The following is an 18,970-nucleotide window of genomic DNA, read 5'->3' as shown; positions in this document are numbered from 1 at the left end:
TAATGTACAAGAGGAAGCTGACAGAAATAGGCAGAAAAAACCATATGTGTGGTAGGTCATTGAAAGGAGTTTGTCTGCCTGCAAGGTCTTGCTGAAGAAAGGCTTTGAGCTTATCAGTGAGGGTAAAAAAAGTGTGGGGGGGAAAGAAAAGATGAAAGAAGCTAAGTTATAGGCTTGGTGCCTTTTATTATCTTCTGCCAAGGCTGGAAGACCATGCCAGCTCTGCCAGGTGTTTCAGAAGAATAACAAAAGCAGACATTAGATTGAGCCAATGTGCTTACAGCCACTTCCTTAGGAATCAAAATTCCTGAAGGAACCTCAGCAACTGCTTCATAAAATACTGCTCTGCTGCTGCAAGACACAGGCTGTTATAATTTAACAGAAAGCTGAATTAATGCACATTGTCGAGCTTTATCTATTTTGACACAAATGATTCCGGTTCATGTTATTTTTCTTTAATTGAATGGTTCACAGGCTCAGCAGAGCAAAGGGCTTGTGTGAGCATGTCTGGGGATGTAAGTGTGTTCATGAATGTACACACACAAGGAAGATTTGTGTTTCATGCCTCTCTCTGTGTGCCTACTGCTATGTATTCATGTATCTATCATTTATTCTAGCATGTCTAATATTTTCTAATTTCTAATCACATATTTGTTGTTGGTAGGAAAAACCCCAGTAGTTTCATGTCTTATCATCTGCAGCTGGTTGCAGCCTTTATCTAAACATTCACTGTGGGATGCAGCAGGGAATTATATTGGCAACTGCCATTAATCTTCTGTGCAAAAAGAAGCATCTCCTACATCAGTGTTAGAATAAACCCATTTGTCTGGTGAATGAGGCACAACTAAAAAGTACCCTGATGCAGAAGCAAAAATCCTCTCATGATGATACTTTTGATGTTGTACTAGCCCACCTGAGGCCATCAGGAAGGGCATCTTTAGTGCAAACTGAACAGCAAGGAGTTAGAAAAGCTTTAATTGAACAGTTTTAGTCTGATTTTGGGACATGGTACCTGGTCTGAAGTAGCTCTAACCTCCCACTATGTCACAACACCACCAGTGTATAAAAGCATCCTTGTGTAAATCTCCTTCTACATACAACACCTGACTTCTGTTCCTCCAAACCCTTTGGGGCTCCACTCTGCCTCTTGTGTCCCCTGAATGACCATGCAAGGCCTGACCTGGTGTGGCCCAGCTGTGGTCCCTGACTGCCAGGGACCAGCTGTGCTCCCCAGCTGGACCGTGCTGCCCCACAGGTGAGCTGCTCAGCTGTTTGCTGGCTGCCTGTGAGCCTGAGGAGAAGGAGCACAGCTCTGGGGTGAGCAGGGATGTGGCTCTCTCCCTTGCACACAGCAGCATGGTGGCAGTGAGCTGCAGCAGCTGGGAGATGAGGAGATGCTGGCAGCAGCTTCACGGCACACTGGCATGAGGAAGTGAGAAGATCACTTGTGCCAGGGACCAAGCCATCTTCTACAGCCTCATGGAGCTCTAACTGATGGATTTACTAAACTTGTCCTTGACTTTATACAATAATGTGTTCTTAAAGACTCTCATCTTATTGTTGATACTGGTCTGAAAGAGATTATACCTCCAAAATGGCACTCTGTGTTGTTGGTTTGGGTCACGTGCAAAGGAAACAAATAAGGGAATGCTGAGTGAATTAACATAATTTCTTGGTTCCCTGCTGTAGAAATATATGTATATAATCATCTCTTTTTTTCTAATACTTGCTACAAATTTAGACATACCAATAGGTTGGTGTGAGGATGTGTTATTCCTGGAGATGATTTTTTTTGAGGAAAAAACCTCTTCCATTCAGCAAGAAAGACAATAAAATACTGTACTGTTGTTTTTTTCTTTTCCTGTATCTGTGCATGTGTGCACAGGGGCGTGTGAGGGAGAGTGAGAGAAAGAGGAAAGCCTTACAAGCCCTGGGTTGCTTATGTCAGCAAATAGGGAGAACTTGCTTGGACTCAGCTTTTTATAGCATGTGCCAGCTATTAAATAAATGGCATATCCATTGTAATGCTCAGATAATAACAACAATAAAGAAGTCTTTACACCTGGTAAACAATTTCCAAGCTGACTAATATGAGCCTTGGGTTGGCAAGCAGTAGGGTTTTAGGCAATAGGCTGAAAGAGCCTCTGGTATTTGTGAAGTCCCACAGTTCACTTCTAGAGCTCCAAGATTTCCTTAACTCTCATCCCTCCCTTAACCACAGGGGATTTTATACCAAGTTTTTGGCACTCGGAGCTGCTACTTATTTGCTGCAGTCATATTCCTCAGCTGCTGAGCAGCATTATCAGCTTATGGGGTTCATGTATGGAAATGTTACACCTTGGTTGGTCTCAGCAGGCCCATTTTTCTTGCACAGATTTATGGCACTTTCTAGCAAGTTGATATGCTTGTTCAGAGCTGAAACAAATTCCTGGTGAGCCTGAGTCAAGAAGAGGAAGATTTATTGTTTTTCAGCCTGAGTGCACACGTGTGCCCAGAGGCAGCCAGCATGGGTCAGAGCCAGGGAAGTGCCCAAGGGCTGGGCTGGGGCTGGGCCCAGGTGGGTCCTGCTGCTGCTCCTGCACCTTTGCAGGGGGGGAGATCCTGTCCATGCAGTGTCAGAGGTTCAGCCCCACCTGCACAAAGCTGGCTGCTGTCCTTCACTGCAGGGCACCTGGTGCACAGGGACTGCATGGAGCATCACATGGGAAGCTGCCACTGTGCCAGGAGTGCAGGCAGCTATTGCTGGTCGTGTGTGGGTGGGTTTGGAAGCATTTGTGCTTCATGCAGCACTCCAGGCACTGTGCCTGCTACGTGTACCCAGCCCAGCAAGGCCAGGGATGCTCTGCTGCAGGCACCACCACGGAGTCAATCACACACCCTGGCAGCTGCAGATTTTTTATGCACCCTGCACACCTTTGCTTTCCCTCTTTTTTCCCCATTCTAGCTGAAAAGACACCCGTGTTTTTTCCACTCAGCTTAGCTGTCCCACTCCCTGGTTTCTCCTGCCCCACCACTGCAGCAGAGCAGAGCTGCCCACACAGCCCCATGGGCTGGCAGGGTGTGCTGGGCTCCCAAAGTGCAGCAGCAAGCCCAGGGCTGGGCTGGGCTGGGCTAGGCTGGGCAGCACTCCCTGGCTGAGCAGAGGCGAGCAGGGAGGGGCTGTGCAGCAGGGGAGCAGCATGTGCTGCCCTGAGCTGGGTCTGATACTGGGCTGGGCACTGGGGAGCAGAGGAGACCTGTGGCCTCACTGAGAAGGGAACCTCCAACCCCACAGTGATCCTCACCTGGCTAGCAGGGCCTCAGAATTTCTATCTATCTATCTATCTATCTATCTATCTATCTATCTATCTATCTATCTATCTATCTATCTATCCATCCATCCATCCATCCATCCATCCATCCATCCATCCATCCATTGAAAAGGCAGAGCAAGGACTGTGAAGCCAAGGAGTAAATAAATGTCAGCAGACAAAATCAAAGAGAAGTAATTTTCCCCTCTGCCCAGAGAGCAAAGGAAACACACTGACCAGTCCTTAAGGAGGGCATTTTGCTGCACATACATAAGGAAAACATTCCTAAGAGCCACTCAGGAACACCAGGTCTGATTGATGGGATGTCAGGAGTTGTAAATCATGGGGTCCCAGGTGTGGGGGAAATGAGTGGAGCTATCCTCCCTCTTGCTTAATTGAATTCAGCAGTCACCAAGGGGGACTGCTGTGCTTTGTGGATTGTGAAGTCTTCAGGGAAGACTTCACTACAGCAAAGCACACGCTGCTTGACTGATGTAGGAGTGAATCAGAGTAACTCGAGTCTGGGAGAGTGGATGTGGGATGTGTATTTATTTCATGTGAATGAAATGAGGCAATTCCACCTTCTCCTTCACTGTATTATCAAAATCATAGGCAAACATGCTGGTTTTGCCTTTGTATTTTATTATTTTTCACCACATTATTTCTACCACCAAAAGGTAGCTCAAAGGCAGCATCGTGACACAGCTGCGTGGAGTCTGGGTATTCAAACCTACACATTTCCTAGGTAAGGGAGATGTGTGATCAGCCTCTCTGATGGGAACACACACTTCCCAAAGCCCCAGAGAGGGTTTTCCTAACATTATGCCTGGTGGCAAGGTGACTGTCAGCTGTTGGACTGAATCAATCTGGTCTGAGGGTCCTGTCAGAGGTGAGGTAAGAAGTGTGGGGCTGGCAAACCCCAAAAGCTTGGGGAGCACAGGACCTTCACAACTTCAGCAGGGGAGAAAACCCCAAACCAGGGAGAGCTTGAGACACTGAGGTGATGCCAGCAGGGAGTTTGGCCAGTGCAGTGTGGCAAGGATTTCTGGGGAGATGTGCTGGGTGAGTGCTGAACAGCCACAAAAACTCCTGCACCTTTTATATAACATAATTGCGTGCTTTATTGATATACACAGTAAAGCAGTATATAATACAATAGTAAGGCATATATTTGGTGAAATTTGGTATGTTGTGAAAAAATGCAGTAAAACAGAAGTTTATAAAAATAATTAGTAAATGTTACAGTGTTGGTGTTAAACACAATATATTATGATATCCAAGTAATAAACCAGTACTGAGTAACGATGAAATAACATGCCATATGGTATTTATGTATTCAACTACACTGATTATGTTTTACAGTTTAATACTTTGTAATTATAAGGAATATGAAATAATTCCCAAATTATGCTTAAAAAAGCAGCAATAAAGCTTTCAACTTTTTAAATACTTTTTGACAGACTCACTCCAAAACTAAGATCTAGAAAGTAAAACAAACAAAACAAAACCCTGATGAAAACAATCGTGCAATCTCTTTTTCCTCCGTAATTTTTCTGGAGAGAAGGTTTAATGTATAAGGGGGGAAAAACCAAGAAACCCATCTCTTTCTCAAATCACAATTTAAACCTTCTGATAAAAAAGGACATGAGAAATAGTGAGGGTTCCTATTGTAATCAAGTGTTAAAAAGCTCTTTATTAGGAAAGCAGAGGTTTGGGGGGGGATTGTACTTTTTTTCTGTAAATGATTAACGTTGTTATTACTTAAACAATGAGACCTGGTCACACAATGGACACGTGGTGATGATGTAACATTGTCATACGTAATTGTCAGGAACACCACAAAACCAAAGTGAGGTAGAAATAGCATGACTAGCCATGTTCAATGTTAACTAGCATTCAAAATAAAATCTTTCCCAAGTTTAATTACACTTCATACAAGAAGAGGTAACAGATTTTTTTTTACTCTTGCAATATAAAGTCAGATGGTTGTGTTTCTATGTATTTTATGGTAAAATTAAAAGCTGGTTAAGAAAATGAAGTGGTAAAGCTTTTGCTGACAGCACCTCATACCCAAACCTCTCTCTCACAGAGCTGCAGTCAAGCTGGCTAATCTGTTTCTCTATCAGCTCCTCTCTTTCTCACGTTATTGTTAATTGTGCAGGGATTACTTGTACAGAGAACCGGGGAAGGATAAAGGACCAGGGCCTTTGTTTTGGTGATAAATATTCATGGAGCAGTGTGACTACCTTCACCTGATCACCATTTGAGGCAAGAACAGCAGTAACTCTTCCACAGCCTTTCCCAAAGGTGGCTTGCAGCACCACAGCTCCTTGGGACCGGCTGCTGCAGCAGGATGAGACAGGACAGTGGGAAGCTCTGGGCTCCTCTTCCAGAGGGACGAGGATCTCTGTGCTCATTCCCAGCACTGGGAGCTGGACAGAGCTCTCTGGGTACCCTACTTGTGCTTTGGGTCAGAAGCCAACCCCACAGGGGCTGGGGGGAGCATCTCCCTCTCTTCTCTCCTCTGCAGCAAAGGTGACAACGGGGGGAGAGCTGTCCCCAGCCCTGCTGAGCCCCAGGGTTCAAACCAGTAAGGCAATGTCTATGTTCCTTTACTAAAAGTATCCAGGAATTTAGTCAGCAGAGGAAACACTGGCACACAGGATGGTTAACTTCTTTCCTTTCCTTCTTTCTTCTGAGTTTTTTTTTCTTTTTTAATTGATTTTTTTTTGCAGGCTCTGTCATATAATGTGCTCTTTCATTTAATTATTGCAAACTAGCTGTGTAATTGCTAGCTGCTGTCCAAAACCAGGACAGTAAGTCATGTAATTCTTAATTTTATTGGAAAGATAAAATGTAACTACCTTCATTGGAAGTTCAGGTTTTTTGGTTATTTTTTCTAAGCCAGCCCTAGTCAGACAAAACCAATGAGAAATGTAAGGTGGCCATTCTGGTATCACTGCAGGAAATACTTTCCTTTTTTTTCTCTTTGATACGCAAGGAAAAGAACACAGGACATGAATCTCTCTGATACTGTTACAGAGCTGAAATGAAACTAAACAAATGCACTGCCTCAGTATATTTTTTTGTGGTTTTTTTTTAAGGGGGTTTCTATAAACAATTATTTTTATAAAGCACACTTTAGTTTACAATCTTTCATTATAACTGTTATAAATTTTTTTTTAAACAACCCGAAATGCGTTCCATATAAAGAAATGGCAAGTTATTTAGCTATCAAGATTTTACATGTAGTTCTCTTATAATTTTTGTACAATTGCATAGACGTGTAAAACCTGCCATTGTTAACAAAACAGTAACAGACTTAGGAAACTACTGAAATCTACAGTATAGTACCACTACCCTTCACAAAAATATAGATTTGTTTTCTTGTAAACTCTTACAGTCTAATCCTCTTTGTAGTATGAATATTATAAAAACCATGCGGAACGCCTGAAGTTGTAAAACACATCTCGCTATTCTAACACCTTGTCGTCGGTCATCACGGTCACTAAGGTTTCCATCGCTCTTCCCAGGTCATCTGCCATGTGGAAAAGGCTCCCTACATTGTGGCCTGAAAAAGAAAGTCAAAGAGGAAATTAAGCAAAGAGGATGTGGCAACATGTGGATAGGAAAGCTTCACAGATCCGTCGTTCTCCACGTGCCGCTCGCCATCATTCCCGGAGGAGACTTCCAGCAGTCTCCTGGAGGAGGCCAACAGGTTCTCATTAGCAAAAGCTGCCAGGTTTGTACAACACTTTAACAGCAACACTGGCCTGAACAGCAATGGCAAACCACCCTGCAAATAAGCCATCCCCCCCTGGTGATGGAGCTTCATCATTATCAACGTTCACCAAAAGCAACAATTAAATCCATTGACATCACAGAATTTCTGACTGATGCTGCAAGTGTTTGAGTATCCAATGTTCTGTCAAGGAGCAAAAGAGAAACCAACAGATCAGCAGTAATTAACTAAATCATTAAAGCCAAGAGGTCTCAGCAGGATACCTGCAAAGATAGATATAATGATGACCAAACTAAGCAACTCAGTTCATTCAATAATTTTAAAATATCCTTTCCTTTTTGGACAGCAGTCCAGCACAAACAAAGATGCCACAATTATCAGCCAACTACTATGCAGGGGTTCACTTGTGCATTTCCCTTCACCCATAACCACTCTGAAGTCCTAAGATGGTATAACCACGACCTCCTACACAGAAGGGATGAATAAACACACGGTGCAATTCTGGAGATGAAACCTGCAGCTTCTCACACTCATGTATGTCACCAGTGCAGCAAATGGTGAGGGGTGGTAAGAAATAGCTTCATCACAATTAGAGACCAAATAAACTCAAGGATGGGGAGATTGAATTGCCAAAAGTTGCCATTTTAGCCCCTGGCACACCTTGTCTGGTCTCCCACTGCTGTTCAGAAAAGTGTCTCTCTCCTGCAAGTCCTGTGTGAGATTTCAGACCTCTATGACTGTCTCAAATACCCCCTGGCACCTCAAATGACAGAGACATCAAGGTTTAAACAGCTGAACCTTATCTGGAGTCTCCCTCCTGAAAAAATATGACAGAAGAGGGAACAATACTGAGATCTAGGCACCCTAAAAGATGAGGATCCATACCAAGGACTGAGTGTTCAAGATTTCTTGCAAGGACAAGGAGGAATGAGCAGACAGAAGGTCTTAAACTTAGCAGAAGGAAATTATATTCCACACAGCACATAATTGTATTACTGAACTCATCACCACAGGCTGATGTTGAGGCCAAACACATAAATGAGTTAAAAGAGGAGTTAGAAAATAATCACTGAAGAAAGATTTATTTAGATGCAAAAAAGTGCATGTGACCTCCAGCTCAAGAAGTCTCCACACTGCAGAGTGCCAGCTACTGAACATTTATAAGTGAATAAGTATTACTCAATAAAACTGCTTGTCACCCTGGCCTGAGGGGTTTGATTTACTCTCTAGGAGCACTTGTGATAGAATATTTATCTGAAAAACACAGGAAGTGCAATGCCATGTGCCACAACTCTGGTTCTCAGAAATGCTTTGCATTAGTCTGGATGCTGAGTCCTCACCATGGTCCTTGAGGAAGGGGCACCCAAAGGAGGGAAGGATGTGACCAGGACATCCAGGACACAGCTTTCATGCAGTCCCTACCTGTAATGTGCTGGAGCCTGACTGACCATTGCACACCTGCACAGTGGCTTCCCCTCCTGACAGCTGCAACAGGAATGAACAATGAACCCTTCCCTGTGGGGAAAATCAGACTCACCATCCTTCTCCCAGTGTTTGCATATTGTGGCAGTCATGCACTGCTGACATTTCTACAGTAAATCAGAGCCTGGAGTGATGATCTCAGTTCAGCAGCTTTTATGGAACAGAAAAGAATTACCTTAGAACTATTCAGAGAACCATAGAATGGTTTGGGTAGGCAGGATCTTAGGAACCAGCCAACTCTAACCTCCCTGCCATGGGCAGGAATGCCACTCACTAGACCTGACTGCTCAGGAACCCATCCAGCCTGGCCTCAAACACTTCCAGGGGTGGGGCATCCACAACTCTGGGCAACCTGTGCCAGTGTATCACCACCCTCAGTTAAGAATTGCTTTCAACCATCTGCTCTAAACCTGCTCTGTTCCAGTTTAAAACCACTGCCTGTTGTCCTATAAAACTCCCTCTCCCTCCCTTTTATAAGCCCCCTTAAGGTACTGGAAGGTCTCCCCAAAGCCTCTTCTCCATGCTGAACACCCCTAGGAGCTCTTTTCTTCTACCACCCTCTACATTCAAGTACTAATTACTAATTTTTTAAAAGTTGTTTGAGTTTGTTTTTTTTTTATTTATTTATTTAGCATTGATGATACAAAACTAGACTGGATCTGAACAAGTACTATTCAAGAAGCTGCCCATTGGATAGTGAGCTGTGACACAGCTTGGCAGACAGCAATACAAAAAAATACTTGGTTCTGGTATCTGGTGACAGTTTGCTAACTCCACTAATGTGCAAAGAAACAGATGCATCAATCAGCAGTTTCATCCATACATCATAAATGTATAGCCATCCTATTCATCTGAAGCAAAAACTTGTAATTTCCTCATCAGCATGACAAGTAACTGCATATGAAAGATTCCTGCCAAGTTTTGGTCAAAACACAGTTTATTTTAAAGTAAATGTATCCTACCACATTTATTTTAGCTGTAAGGGATATTCTCTGTCACTGGCATCATGCACACTGAGATCAATCCAGCAACCTATACCATCACAAGTGAAAATCTGACAAAGCCATATGAAATCAAGAACTCATGGGAGGTGCTGGTGCAAACCAGCTGAGCTGCTGAGCTGCTCTACTCACCTGAAACTCCATGACTTTTTGGGAATATTCCCCTCTAATATAACCAGAGCAATGCTGTGACTGGGTAGCCAGCTGTGAGAGGCTGCCCACGGGGTGATGGGCTTGCATTCAGATTTGTTGTGATTTGTTGTTTCTAGAAAACTCCAGGGCTCTTCAGGATTTCAACACTGCTCATTCCCAGGAAGACTGATCACCCTTTTGTAGGCTTAGAACAACCCAGACTGCTAAACTGCAGCCTCAGAAATTAATACTATTTTGTTCTGTTAAAAAAGAGCTGGGTCAAGAAAAAGTAACTTCAACCAAAAACACACACACAAAACCTTTCAGATGTATGGCACAGTCGGTATAAACTGTTACATTGTTCAGGCAATTAGAAGTCCTTACAGATCCACGAATCCCTAGGTACTTTCTGGTATTTAAAAATTACAGAAATGTCCAATAGTACTTTTTATTTCTTTATCTGTTAATTGATATAATATTTTTGAAATAACCATGCTTTGAATCTGATCTCCCTCCTCAAAAGCTGCCCAGATGCTGCAGTGATTAAGGACATAGAGCTCCCTCTCCCCTCACAACATCCACACTCCCTCTCCAGGTTCAGGTCTTCATTTCCTCTGCATAAAAACTGAACATTTTTGTCTTCTCCAGAGCCATCTGAGGTTAGAGCTGAGAGCATGACCACCAAGCTGACTGCAGCTTGTGCTGACAGCTGGACTGAAATGCAGCAGCAGCAGCAGCAGCAGCAGGGGGACCACGTCTCCAGGGCAGCCCTGGGATGGCAGGAGGGGCCAGAGGAGCAGGTGGTGGCTCTGCTCCAGCCACACACCTGGCACAGCCTCAGCTGGCTGTCACTGCACTGCCAGCAGGGTTTGTGCCTCTCCTGGACATGGAGTAACAGCCAGGTTAACTGAGACTGCCAAGAGCTGAGAACTAAGGACATGATGATTTCCTGGGACTGTATGGGCAATGAATGCACCCTTCTGTCATGTCTGTACCCAAATTAGTGTTTAAGTTCACTGCTTCCATAGGGCTCTGCTGCTGCCACTGGATGCTGGTCCCTTGCCCTCTCTACTACTGAAATGTAGGATGTTGGCATTTTTAATTAAGGAGCAAATGAGAGAAATACTGTCCTAAAAGCACTTAGAAAAATAAAAATGAGAACTTTCCATTATTATTCATATTTCTGAAGTAATGCTATCAAAGAAGGCAAGAAGGCATTAATTCCATTCTTTTTTTTTAACATTAAAGCTGAGAAAGTCTTATCCATGCTTGAGGCACTGAAAGGTTGAAAAATGCTGCTATGTAAAAAAAAAAAAAACCAAACAAGCAGACACTTTGAAATGCAGCAATAAAGCTCAAAATGGACATGGACAGTATTAACTTAAACTTATGAAATCCACAGCTGCCATTTGCTTGGGAAGCAGAAGACACCTGTTTCTGCAGACACTACCTACTCACTTCTGGTCACACAGAGAATGAGGTGTTCCACATCTGCTGAATTTGCTTCAGAGACTCTAATGGAATCAAGGCCCATGGGTGTGGGCACAGTAACAGAACACCAATCTTATACTACAGCTTGTCAGAAAAATAAATGTGCAACATTCAGACTTGAAAGAGTGGATTGAAAGTAAATTGAGAAATCCCAACACAATACAGGGCCTCTTCTAGCAGAAGAGATTTCTATCCCTTTCCTGACAAAAGAAAAATCCTTCCTGTTGGTGACTTGGGTTTTGATACCCTTATTAATATTGAATAATGCCACAAAATCCATGGGATTAGACACAAAGACAATACCAAATGTGAGCAATGGAATCAAAACCTGGCCAGGTGGGTTTTAAACCACAGGATCTGCCTTTGCACGTACAGACTCACACCTACAGCAGAAGCTGTTCTGTACCTTAGCTCATATCCTTCATAAGCAGGTGGACAATTGCATTTTATATTCAGGTCTCCAAGTTACTGAGGTCCCTCTAGAACCATTAGTGAGCACAAACTCAGCCAGAGAGTGCAGAGCAGTTCACTCAAGTCAATTTTTTAGGGTTAAACTGCTGGAATCAGATCAGGTAAAACATGCCAATTTTTTTTTTTTTTTTTTGTTAATTACTTGTATCGAGTATGCTTTCTGCAGAAGAAGCTCTTTTTGAGTAATATGCATAAATATGAATGAGGATAGTGGAAATCAATGCCCTGTTTTTGCTAAATGGGAGAACAGTTTTCAGAGAATATGAGCTGAGAACAAGGAGGGCTCAATGTGAAGCATTTCCCATTAAATTTCTGGATTTGTACAGTCTGCTGATGCCATCTCAGGCACCCTTTTTTGATCCATATGAGAGGACTTGCCATTCAAGGACAGACTTAATCTGCACCAAAGGTCTCACACCTTGAGCAGCTGAACCTGCCCCAGCACCTGCAGCCGAAGCAGAGAACCTCTGTATTTCAAGGCACCACATCAGGACAAATCCTGGCTTTCCCAGGGCACCCTGTCAGTGACTGGGGGTTCAAGGCAGCTCTGTTAAGAATGTTTCCAGCAGCCCCTCCCTCTGTAGCAGCAGGAGTTTGCAAACCAGGTTACCCTTCAATTCCTGCCTCATGCACACCGAGCGTCTTCTGTGCAGGAAAGGTCATTTCAGAGCTACTGCAACTGCACTCAGGCAGGCTCTGAATATTTTATCTTTAGTAATAATTTTCACTAGAAATTCATCTTTCAAACGCTGTGTCTGCTTGGCAAGTGAAGAGCAGCTTCAGAGAGGAAAAATCAAGGCTCTGGAAATGCTTTCAAAGGAGCTGTGAGAACGCAGTGCAAACGCTTTCCTCCATTAATGAGCAGCAATGACACACAAATTCCAAAACCTATTTTGCATCAAACCAACCATGTCCAAAGTGCACAGTGAAAACCACGGCCCATTTGCATTGCTGAATGCAACACTGTGGAGCTGGTGAATGTTAGTAGCATTCTTCTTTCTGCAATAGTACATCAGGAAATTCAACCACCTGAATCTCTCATACCTCTCAACTCTCATATTTCTAAAGAAATATTAAAAAAAAATATTTAATCACTGGAGATGATGGTTGGTATACTGGCACATATATGTTTGTAAGCAGAACAGCAAGAGAGCCCAGTCTCCCTGTTGTGCTTACACATAAGAGCAACAGAACATAAATCAGTGACGGCAGCATATTTACTGACAGCATTTATCATTCAGAGGCCTAATTTCAATGTATTATTTTCTCCTCCCCATTCCTGATTTTCCACCTCTGGGAGCATGTAAGAAAATGCAGACCCCTGAGCTGCTATTGTCTCCACTGAAAGTTGAGAGGTACACCACTGTCACAGCACACATGGGGAATGCACTCAGCAAAACCAAACAAAACCCAAAGCAAAATAAAACCACCCCCACCCTGCACCAAACCCAAGCAACCCCGTGCTGTGTCACACACATGCTGGGCACAGAAAGCAAGCTGTGACAAACAGAAGCCATGGCAGTGAGCCTGCGTCTCACTAACCTCTCTCACTGGCTTTCCAGGGGCATTTCCTCCTTTAGGAACAGAGAGAGGAAGTGGAATAATTATCAGAAAGAAAGGAAAAAAAAAACCACCACATGAACATATGTTTTATACTGTAAAAGACACTTCAATTTTCATTTAGAAATTTAACATTTAAAAATGCATTTCTGCTTAAACAGAGACCAAAAGTACATTGAAATCCACTGATGATTCTGAGCTGATTTATTCAACAACAGTTCTGTAACCTGTGGCTTGGTTTAACCTCTCAAAAACACTTGATAAAACTACTTACACCAACTTACACACCTGTCAGTTGAGAATAAGGACTGCAGACAAGATCTGAACTCACTTTCTGAGCATCCTAATTAGCAAATTTGAGTACTTCTAGCAATCAGTGTAAATAGTAAAAACATTTTCCCCCAATGTCAAATTCATTTACCCAGACACTTTACATTGTATTGTAGCCTACATACACTGAGGTATGCATTGACATAGATGCCTATGTGTACACACATATTTCACACCTACAGAAGTACACTGGAATACAACATGCTCACATTCAGGAAAAATATTTTGCAAAATATGTTTGCTATGTGCTGACCTGCAAGCATGGTAAAAGTGAGGGGGCTGAGGGAAAAACAAGAGAAAAAAAAAGTTCAAGTAAAAAAGGAAAAAAAGAGAAAGTATCTTGTCATGTTCAAGTACTAAAACAAAATGGAGTCCATAATGGGTTTAGCTGCAAAGATGCTCCTAAGAAGCCTTCACAGAAGCCATCCTTTGATCATGCTGATTCTTCTCAAACACTTCTCATAGCATATTTTGTTTTTAGAAAAGGGAAGCCAGCTGTTACTCAACAGCAGAAACACCCCTCTGTCCACCTTTCCACCCCACGGGCAGTCACAGTCTCGCTGTCTCCAGCAGCAGTGTCCCCCTGTGCCACTGTCCCACTGCCACTGTCCCACTGTCACTGTCCCACTGCCACTGTGCCACTGTCCCAATGCCACTGTCCCAATGCCACTGCCCCACTGTCACTGTCCCACTGCCACTGCCCCACTGTGCCACTGCCACTGTCCCACTGTCCCACTGTCACTGTCCCACTGCCACTGTGCCACTGTCCCAATGCCACTGTGCCACTGCCACTGTCCCACTGCCACTGTGCCACTGTCACTGTGCCACTGTCCCACTGCCACTGCCACTGTCCCACTGTCACTGTGCCACTGCCACTGTCCCACTGCCACTGCCACTGTCCCACTGTCACTGTGCCACTGCCACTGTCCCACTGTGCCACTGCCACTGTCCCACTGCCACTGTCCCACTGCCACTGTCCCACTGTCACTGTGCCACTGCCACTGTGCCACTGTGCCACTGCCACTGTCCCACTGCCACTGTCCCACTGCCACTGTCCCACTGCCACTGTCCCACTGTCACTGTCCCACTGCCACTGCCCACTGTCACTGTCCCACTGCCACTGTGCCACTGCCACTGTCCCACTGTCACTGTCCCACTGCCACTGTGCCACTGCCACTGCCCACTGTCACTGTCCCACTGCCACTGTGCCACTGCCACTGTCCCACTGTCACTGTCCCACTGCCACTGTGCCACTGTCACTGTCCCACTGTCACTGTTCCACTGCCACTGTCCCACTGCTGGCAGCTCTGCCAGGCCTGCAGCCCCAGTGAGAAAGTCACTGCAGCAGATGCTGCAGGATGATCTTTGCCCCAGAGCTGCTGCAAATGATGCAATTTTCAATGATGTGTGTGACACTGGGGAGAGAGAGGCAGACACATAAGGGAGAACACACCAGTCAGCATAACAGTAACCTAATTACTGTTGAGTTTTGCTCTGTGGCAGGCTGTAGGAGAAGGGAAGAGAGGTAATAAACAGCTTTATGGGAATGTTACAAGCTGCAGAACAAGAGCCAACAGCAGAGCAAGGCAGAGCAGAGGCAGGAGAGGAGAGGGCAGAGGAAGGAATGGCATCAGTGACCAGCATGGCTCTGAGCCATGGCTCCCACAAACTCCAGGCAATGGAAAGGGCTGGGGCAGCCTCTGAAGGCCTGCACAGCAGAGGTTACCATTTACAGAACAGAGGAGCTTTTAGTTCCTGCCCCTCTCCCCAGCAGCACACTTCCTATGAAAAAGGACAGCAATATGTTCAATAACAACATGCTCTGCACATGGGGTTTTTTATACTCTGCTCCTCAGTGAAACCTTGACTCCAGGGATGTCTGTACCACCTCACTGGTGCAGAGAGGTGTCACTTCAGCTCTATGGACTCCACCTCACAGGCCTGTCTAACCTTCTAGGACTGACATGTGTGTCTGCACAGCCTGAGACCTCCTGTGGCACTTTCATCAGGAGTCACAAATTCCCTAAAAATGTTTTCCAACAGGGGAGATGAGAATATCTCACCAATATCAATCATGTAACAGCAAATCCTTGGAAAGGAAGATACCAAATCTATTGCATGCTTTGGTAATTCTCAGGAAGAGCCCCAGGGTTTAGGTCAGCCTAAGGACTCCAGAAACTGCAGCAGCACAGTACAGCTTGGTTTGAAAGAGTCCTGGGGCAGGAATGGGACCCAGCAGGAGATTAGCTTGGCTCCACAGTTTAGCTTGGGTCAAGCAGAGAAAAGGAACTTCCTACCAGCAAAATACTGGAGTTCTTAAAAATGCCTTCCTGTCTGCACAAGCACCTACAACTGCAGCTACACAGTGTTTAATTTAAATCTACACGAGACAGACTGGATTCTGCTCGAAAATGAATGCATTTAAAGGTGACTGGGGTAGCTCAGCACCACACAAAACAGCTGGTGAGGACAGTCTGTGGTGAGTAATCAGCCCTAGAATTTGTTAAATGCAGCAAAGATCCACGCTACTCCAGCAACAGCTCATTTCTTCTGGAGGAGGATTAAAAAGGGTTTAATGGATTTTACGTTATTTTCTTCTTTGCATATGAATGAATGCCTGTTTCTAAGTTTTAAGGCAAGGAGTATGGTTTGGCATAAATTGCAGAGGAAGAAGATTGTCTATATTGCTGCAGTACTGAAAATTTGTGTTCTGTAAGGCATCCAAATACTGATATGCAATCCTCTGTGGGTGCCTAATTATCTATTATTTCTGCTCAAATCAACATTTCCTGCCCTTACAAAACAGAAGAGCTTTTCCTTTTTTATTTTTTTTTTTAGCTACATGGCATTGCATCACAGGCAAAGGTACACAGCAAGTGACCACATCAAGCAGAGGCAGCACCAAAAACTTAATGTAGGAGTCTCTGCAGGTCAAAACAGAGAGCACAAAGCAACTATTGCACTGCCCCTGCCACTGAGCTCAAGAAAGGGACAGGCTGCACAAAAGGGAGATCTGGCTCTCCAAAGAGCCCTTTTTCTCAAAACAAAACAAAAATCTGTTGCAGTTTTATTAAATTCATTACCATATTCTCAGTTTACACCAGGACTGGGCATTATCAAACAGGGAAGACCTAGTCCACCTCACCACTGTTCCATCTGCAGAGAAGCTCAGCCAGATCAGTTCTGCTGAGCAGAAGGGGAGCAGTAAGGGATCTCAGTCACCTGGGCTCACTGTGGTGGGATCCAGGAGCTCAGCACAGAGAAGGTGACACAACCCAGGAGAAGCCAGGGTACCTCAAATGGAAGAGTATTTCCAGAATAGTGCACAGGACAGTAACTCCAGGGGACTCTTCCACTGACTCAGTAAAGTGTGAAAAGAAAAGTCTGCATCATGAGACATTTTGCTGTCAGAATAAGAGAAACTGCATTATGTGCAGTGCTGAAAGTTGCTAGTTCCACTTAGGATGTTGGTCCCATTCATGACAGAGCCTGGCTGATGCACAAGTGAGAGGAGAAAATGTGACTGGTGTGTTTTAATGTGACTGAGATAAAAATAAAACTCCTAAAAAAGGGTGCTATTCTTAGTGCCATTCATTTATTGCTGTGGGATCTTGTAATTTCACTGCACCACACCACAACTGTGTTAAGCAATACCATGCCAAATTGTGAGGACCAGTCTCTGTCCAAATGTTCTCACATTATGTCGTGGCCTCTTAGCTCTTCTAAGCCATGATGGCCTCATTTCTAATCAGTTTTGGCTCCCACTTTTTCACTGTCTCCCAGCAGGGGCCCAGCACTGCAAATCTGTGAAGCTCTCTCAGCAGCTTCAGTCAGTTCAAGAACCTCTGCCCCTAAATACCTCTCTGAGCTTCATTCACAGAATGCATTTGCCATGAAACCACAACTGCAAAACTCAGCCTGGCCCATCAAGAGAGCCACCTGAAATGGTGCAACTCCTCAGTGCTGCAGGAGAGATGGATCTGGCTTGAAAATCCTGCCAATCTTACTCTCTAACTGTGAACCAATTCCCTGGAGATTTAGTAGTTTGGGCACAAACACGGCGTGAAAATGTTTTCCTCTGTGGCCCATTATTGAGCAGGGTCAAATAAACCACTGAGGTGGCATTTAATGGTAGATTTCCACTAAATGTCAGACCTCTGGCTTTGACATCTGTTTTGAGTTAGCACAGCAGCTGTTTGAAGCAGCTGCAGCAGTTGTGAATTTGCTGGGAGCAGCAAAGTAAAAGAGGAGTGGATGGGAAACCTTTTAGATTAAAAGGAAAGAAAAATTCCTTAAGGACAGCAATCATCAGGTATTCAGCAGAATTTCTCTCTCCAGAAATTAAACAGCTTTTGGCACCAACAGCCAGCTGTGCAAGGAGCAGGAAAGTCCTGTTCTCCTTAGGAAATGCCAAGAACTGCCAAAAGGTTAAACTGAAGAAACAAACAAAAGAAAAACCCTATAAAAGGTGTAGGGTACCTAAGTTGTTGCATCTGAGGTCTGCTTGTACAGGTCCATGACACAATCTGTTTTGCACTTGTTTCTCTAAAATACATTTAAAATGATGTCATGAAGACTTGATGCCCTTTTAAACACAACTTTGTGCAGCAAAAGCTTGAAAAATATAATCTTAAGGAATCTATCTCCAGGTGAGTGACAACTACTATGGATTTTTATTGCCTTGTTTCAGAATTCCAAAATAAGAGCCACTATTTGCTTTAGTAAACTATTTCCCAATCTGAGCAAGTCTTACTCTCCAGGTGCTTTTGACAATATTTAGGCTAAGTATGTCTGTGATGCTCAATTACACCTCTGTGCACCCAAGCACAGAAATTCAGTCCTTTTCTCTCTTCACTGCTTGTTCAGCTCTGAACTTTTCTCACCATCAAAGCCTTCAAAATCCTGTTTGCTTTTGTCATATTGTTCTGAACTCCTCCAGGTTGTTGTTATTCTAATAGCAACAGGACACCCAGAATTATGTCCCTGATTCAAAAGGCCTGCCACTCCCTCTGCTGTGACATGCTGATATTTGGCTTGAAATTTAACACACTTATTGTTCAGGCCACAAAGAAAACATTTTTTTCATAAAATCATTAAGGTTGGAAAGGACTTTTAAGACCATTGAGTGGAACTGTTAACCCAGCATTCCTGAGCCCCTCACCAAACCAAGTCCTCAGGTACTACATCTACAAGTCCTTTAAATACATCCATGGCTGTTGATCCAACACTTCCCTGGGCAGCCTGTTCCAATGCTTGACAACCCTTTTCCTGAAGAAATTTTCCCAAATATCCAATTTAAATCTCTCCTGGCACAACTTAAGGCCGTTTCACCTTGTCCTACTGCTTGATACTTGGGAGAACAGACCAATCCTCACCTTGCTTCAACCCCCTTTCAGGTACTTGCAGAGAGACAAGGTCTTCCCTAAGCCTCCTTTTCTCCAGGATAAACAACCCCAGCTCCCTCAGCTCCT

General features: G+C 44.1%; 1 protein-coding gene across 16 annotated transcripts in view; it reads right to left on the bottom strand.

Annotated features, from left to right (window-relative positions):
- Positions 1 to 4,386: 4,386 nt before the first annotated feature.
- The window catches only part of DMD (dystrophin), a 1,046,004-nt gene continuing 1,031,420 nt past the window's right edge, over positions 4,387 to 18,970 (bottom strand). For 11 of the 16 annotated variants that reach the window (XM_077171917.1, XM_077171927.1, XM_077171933.1 and 8 more), the window contains one exon: positions 4,387 to 6,861. In XM_077171917.1, coding sequence (XP_077028032.1) covers positions 6,764 to 6,861 — 98 coding nt within the window. In that variant the 3' untranslated portion in view covers positions 4,387 to 6,763. Of the gene's footprint in view, positions 6,862 to 13,151; positions 13,184 to 18,970 lie in introns of all 16 variants that reach the window. The other 5 variants (XM_077171925.1, XM_077171944.1, XM_077171981.1 and 2 more) reach the window with 1 other exon arrangement.

Source organism: Agelaius phoeniceus, chromosome 2 (assembly GCF_051311805.1).
Source record: "Agelaius phoeniceus isolate bAgePho1 chromosome 2, bAgePho1.hap1, whole genome shotgun sequence".
Classification (NCBI taxonomy): domain Eukaryota; kingdom Metazoa; phylum Chordata; class Aves; order Passeriformes; family Icteridae; genus Agelaius; species Agelaius phoeniceus.
This window is presented reverse-complemented; position numbering and strand designations above follow the sequence as displayed.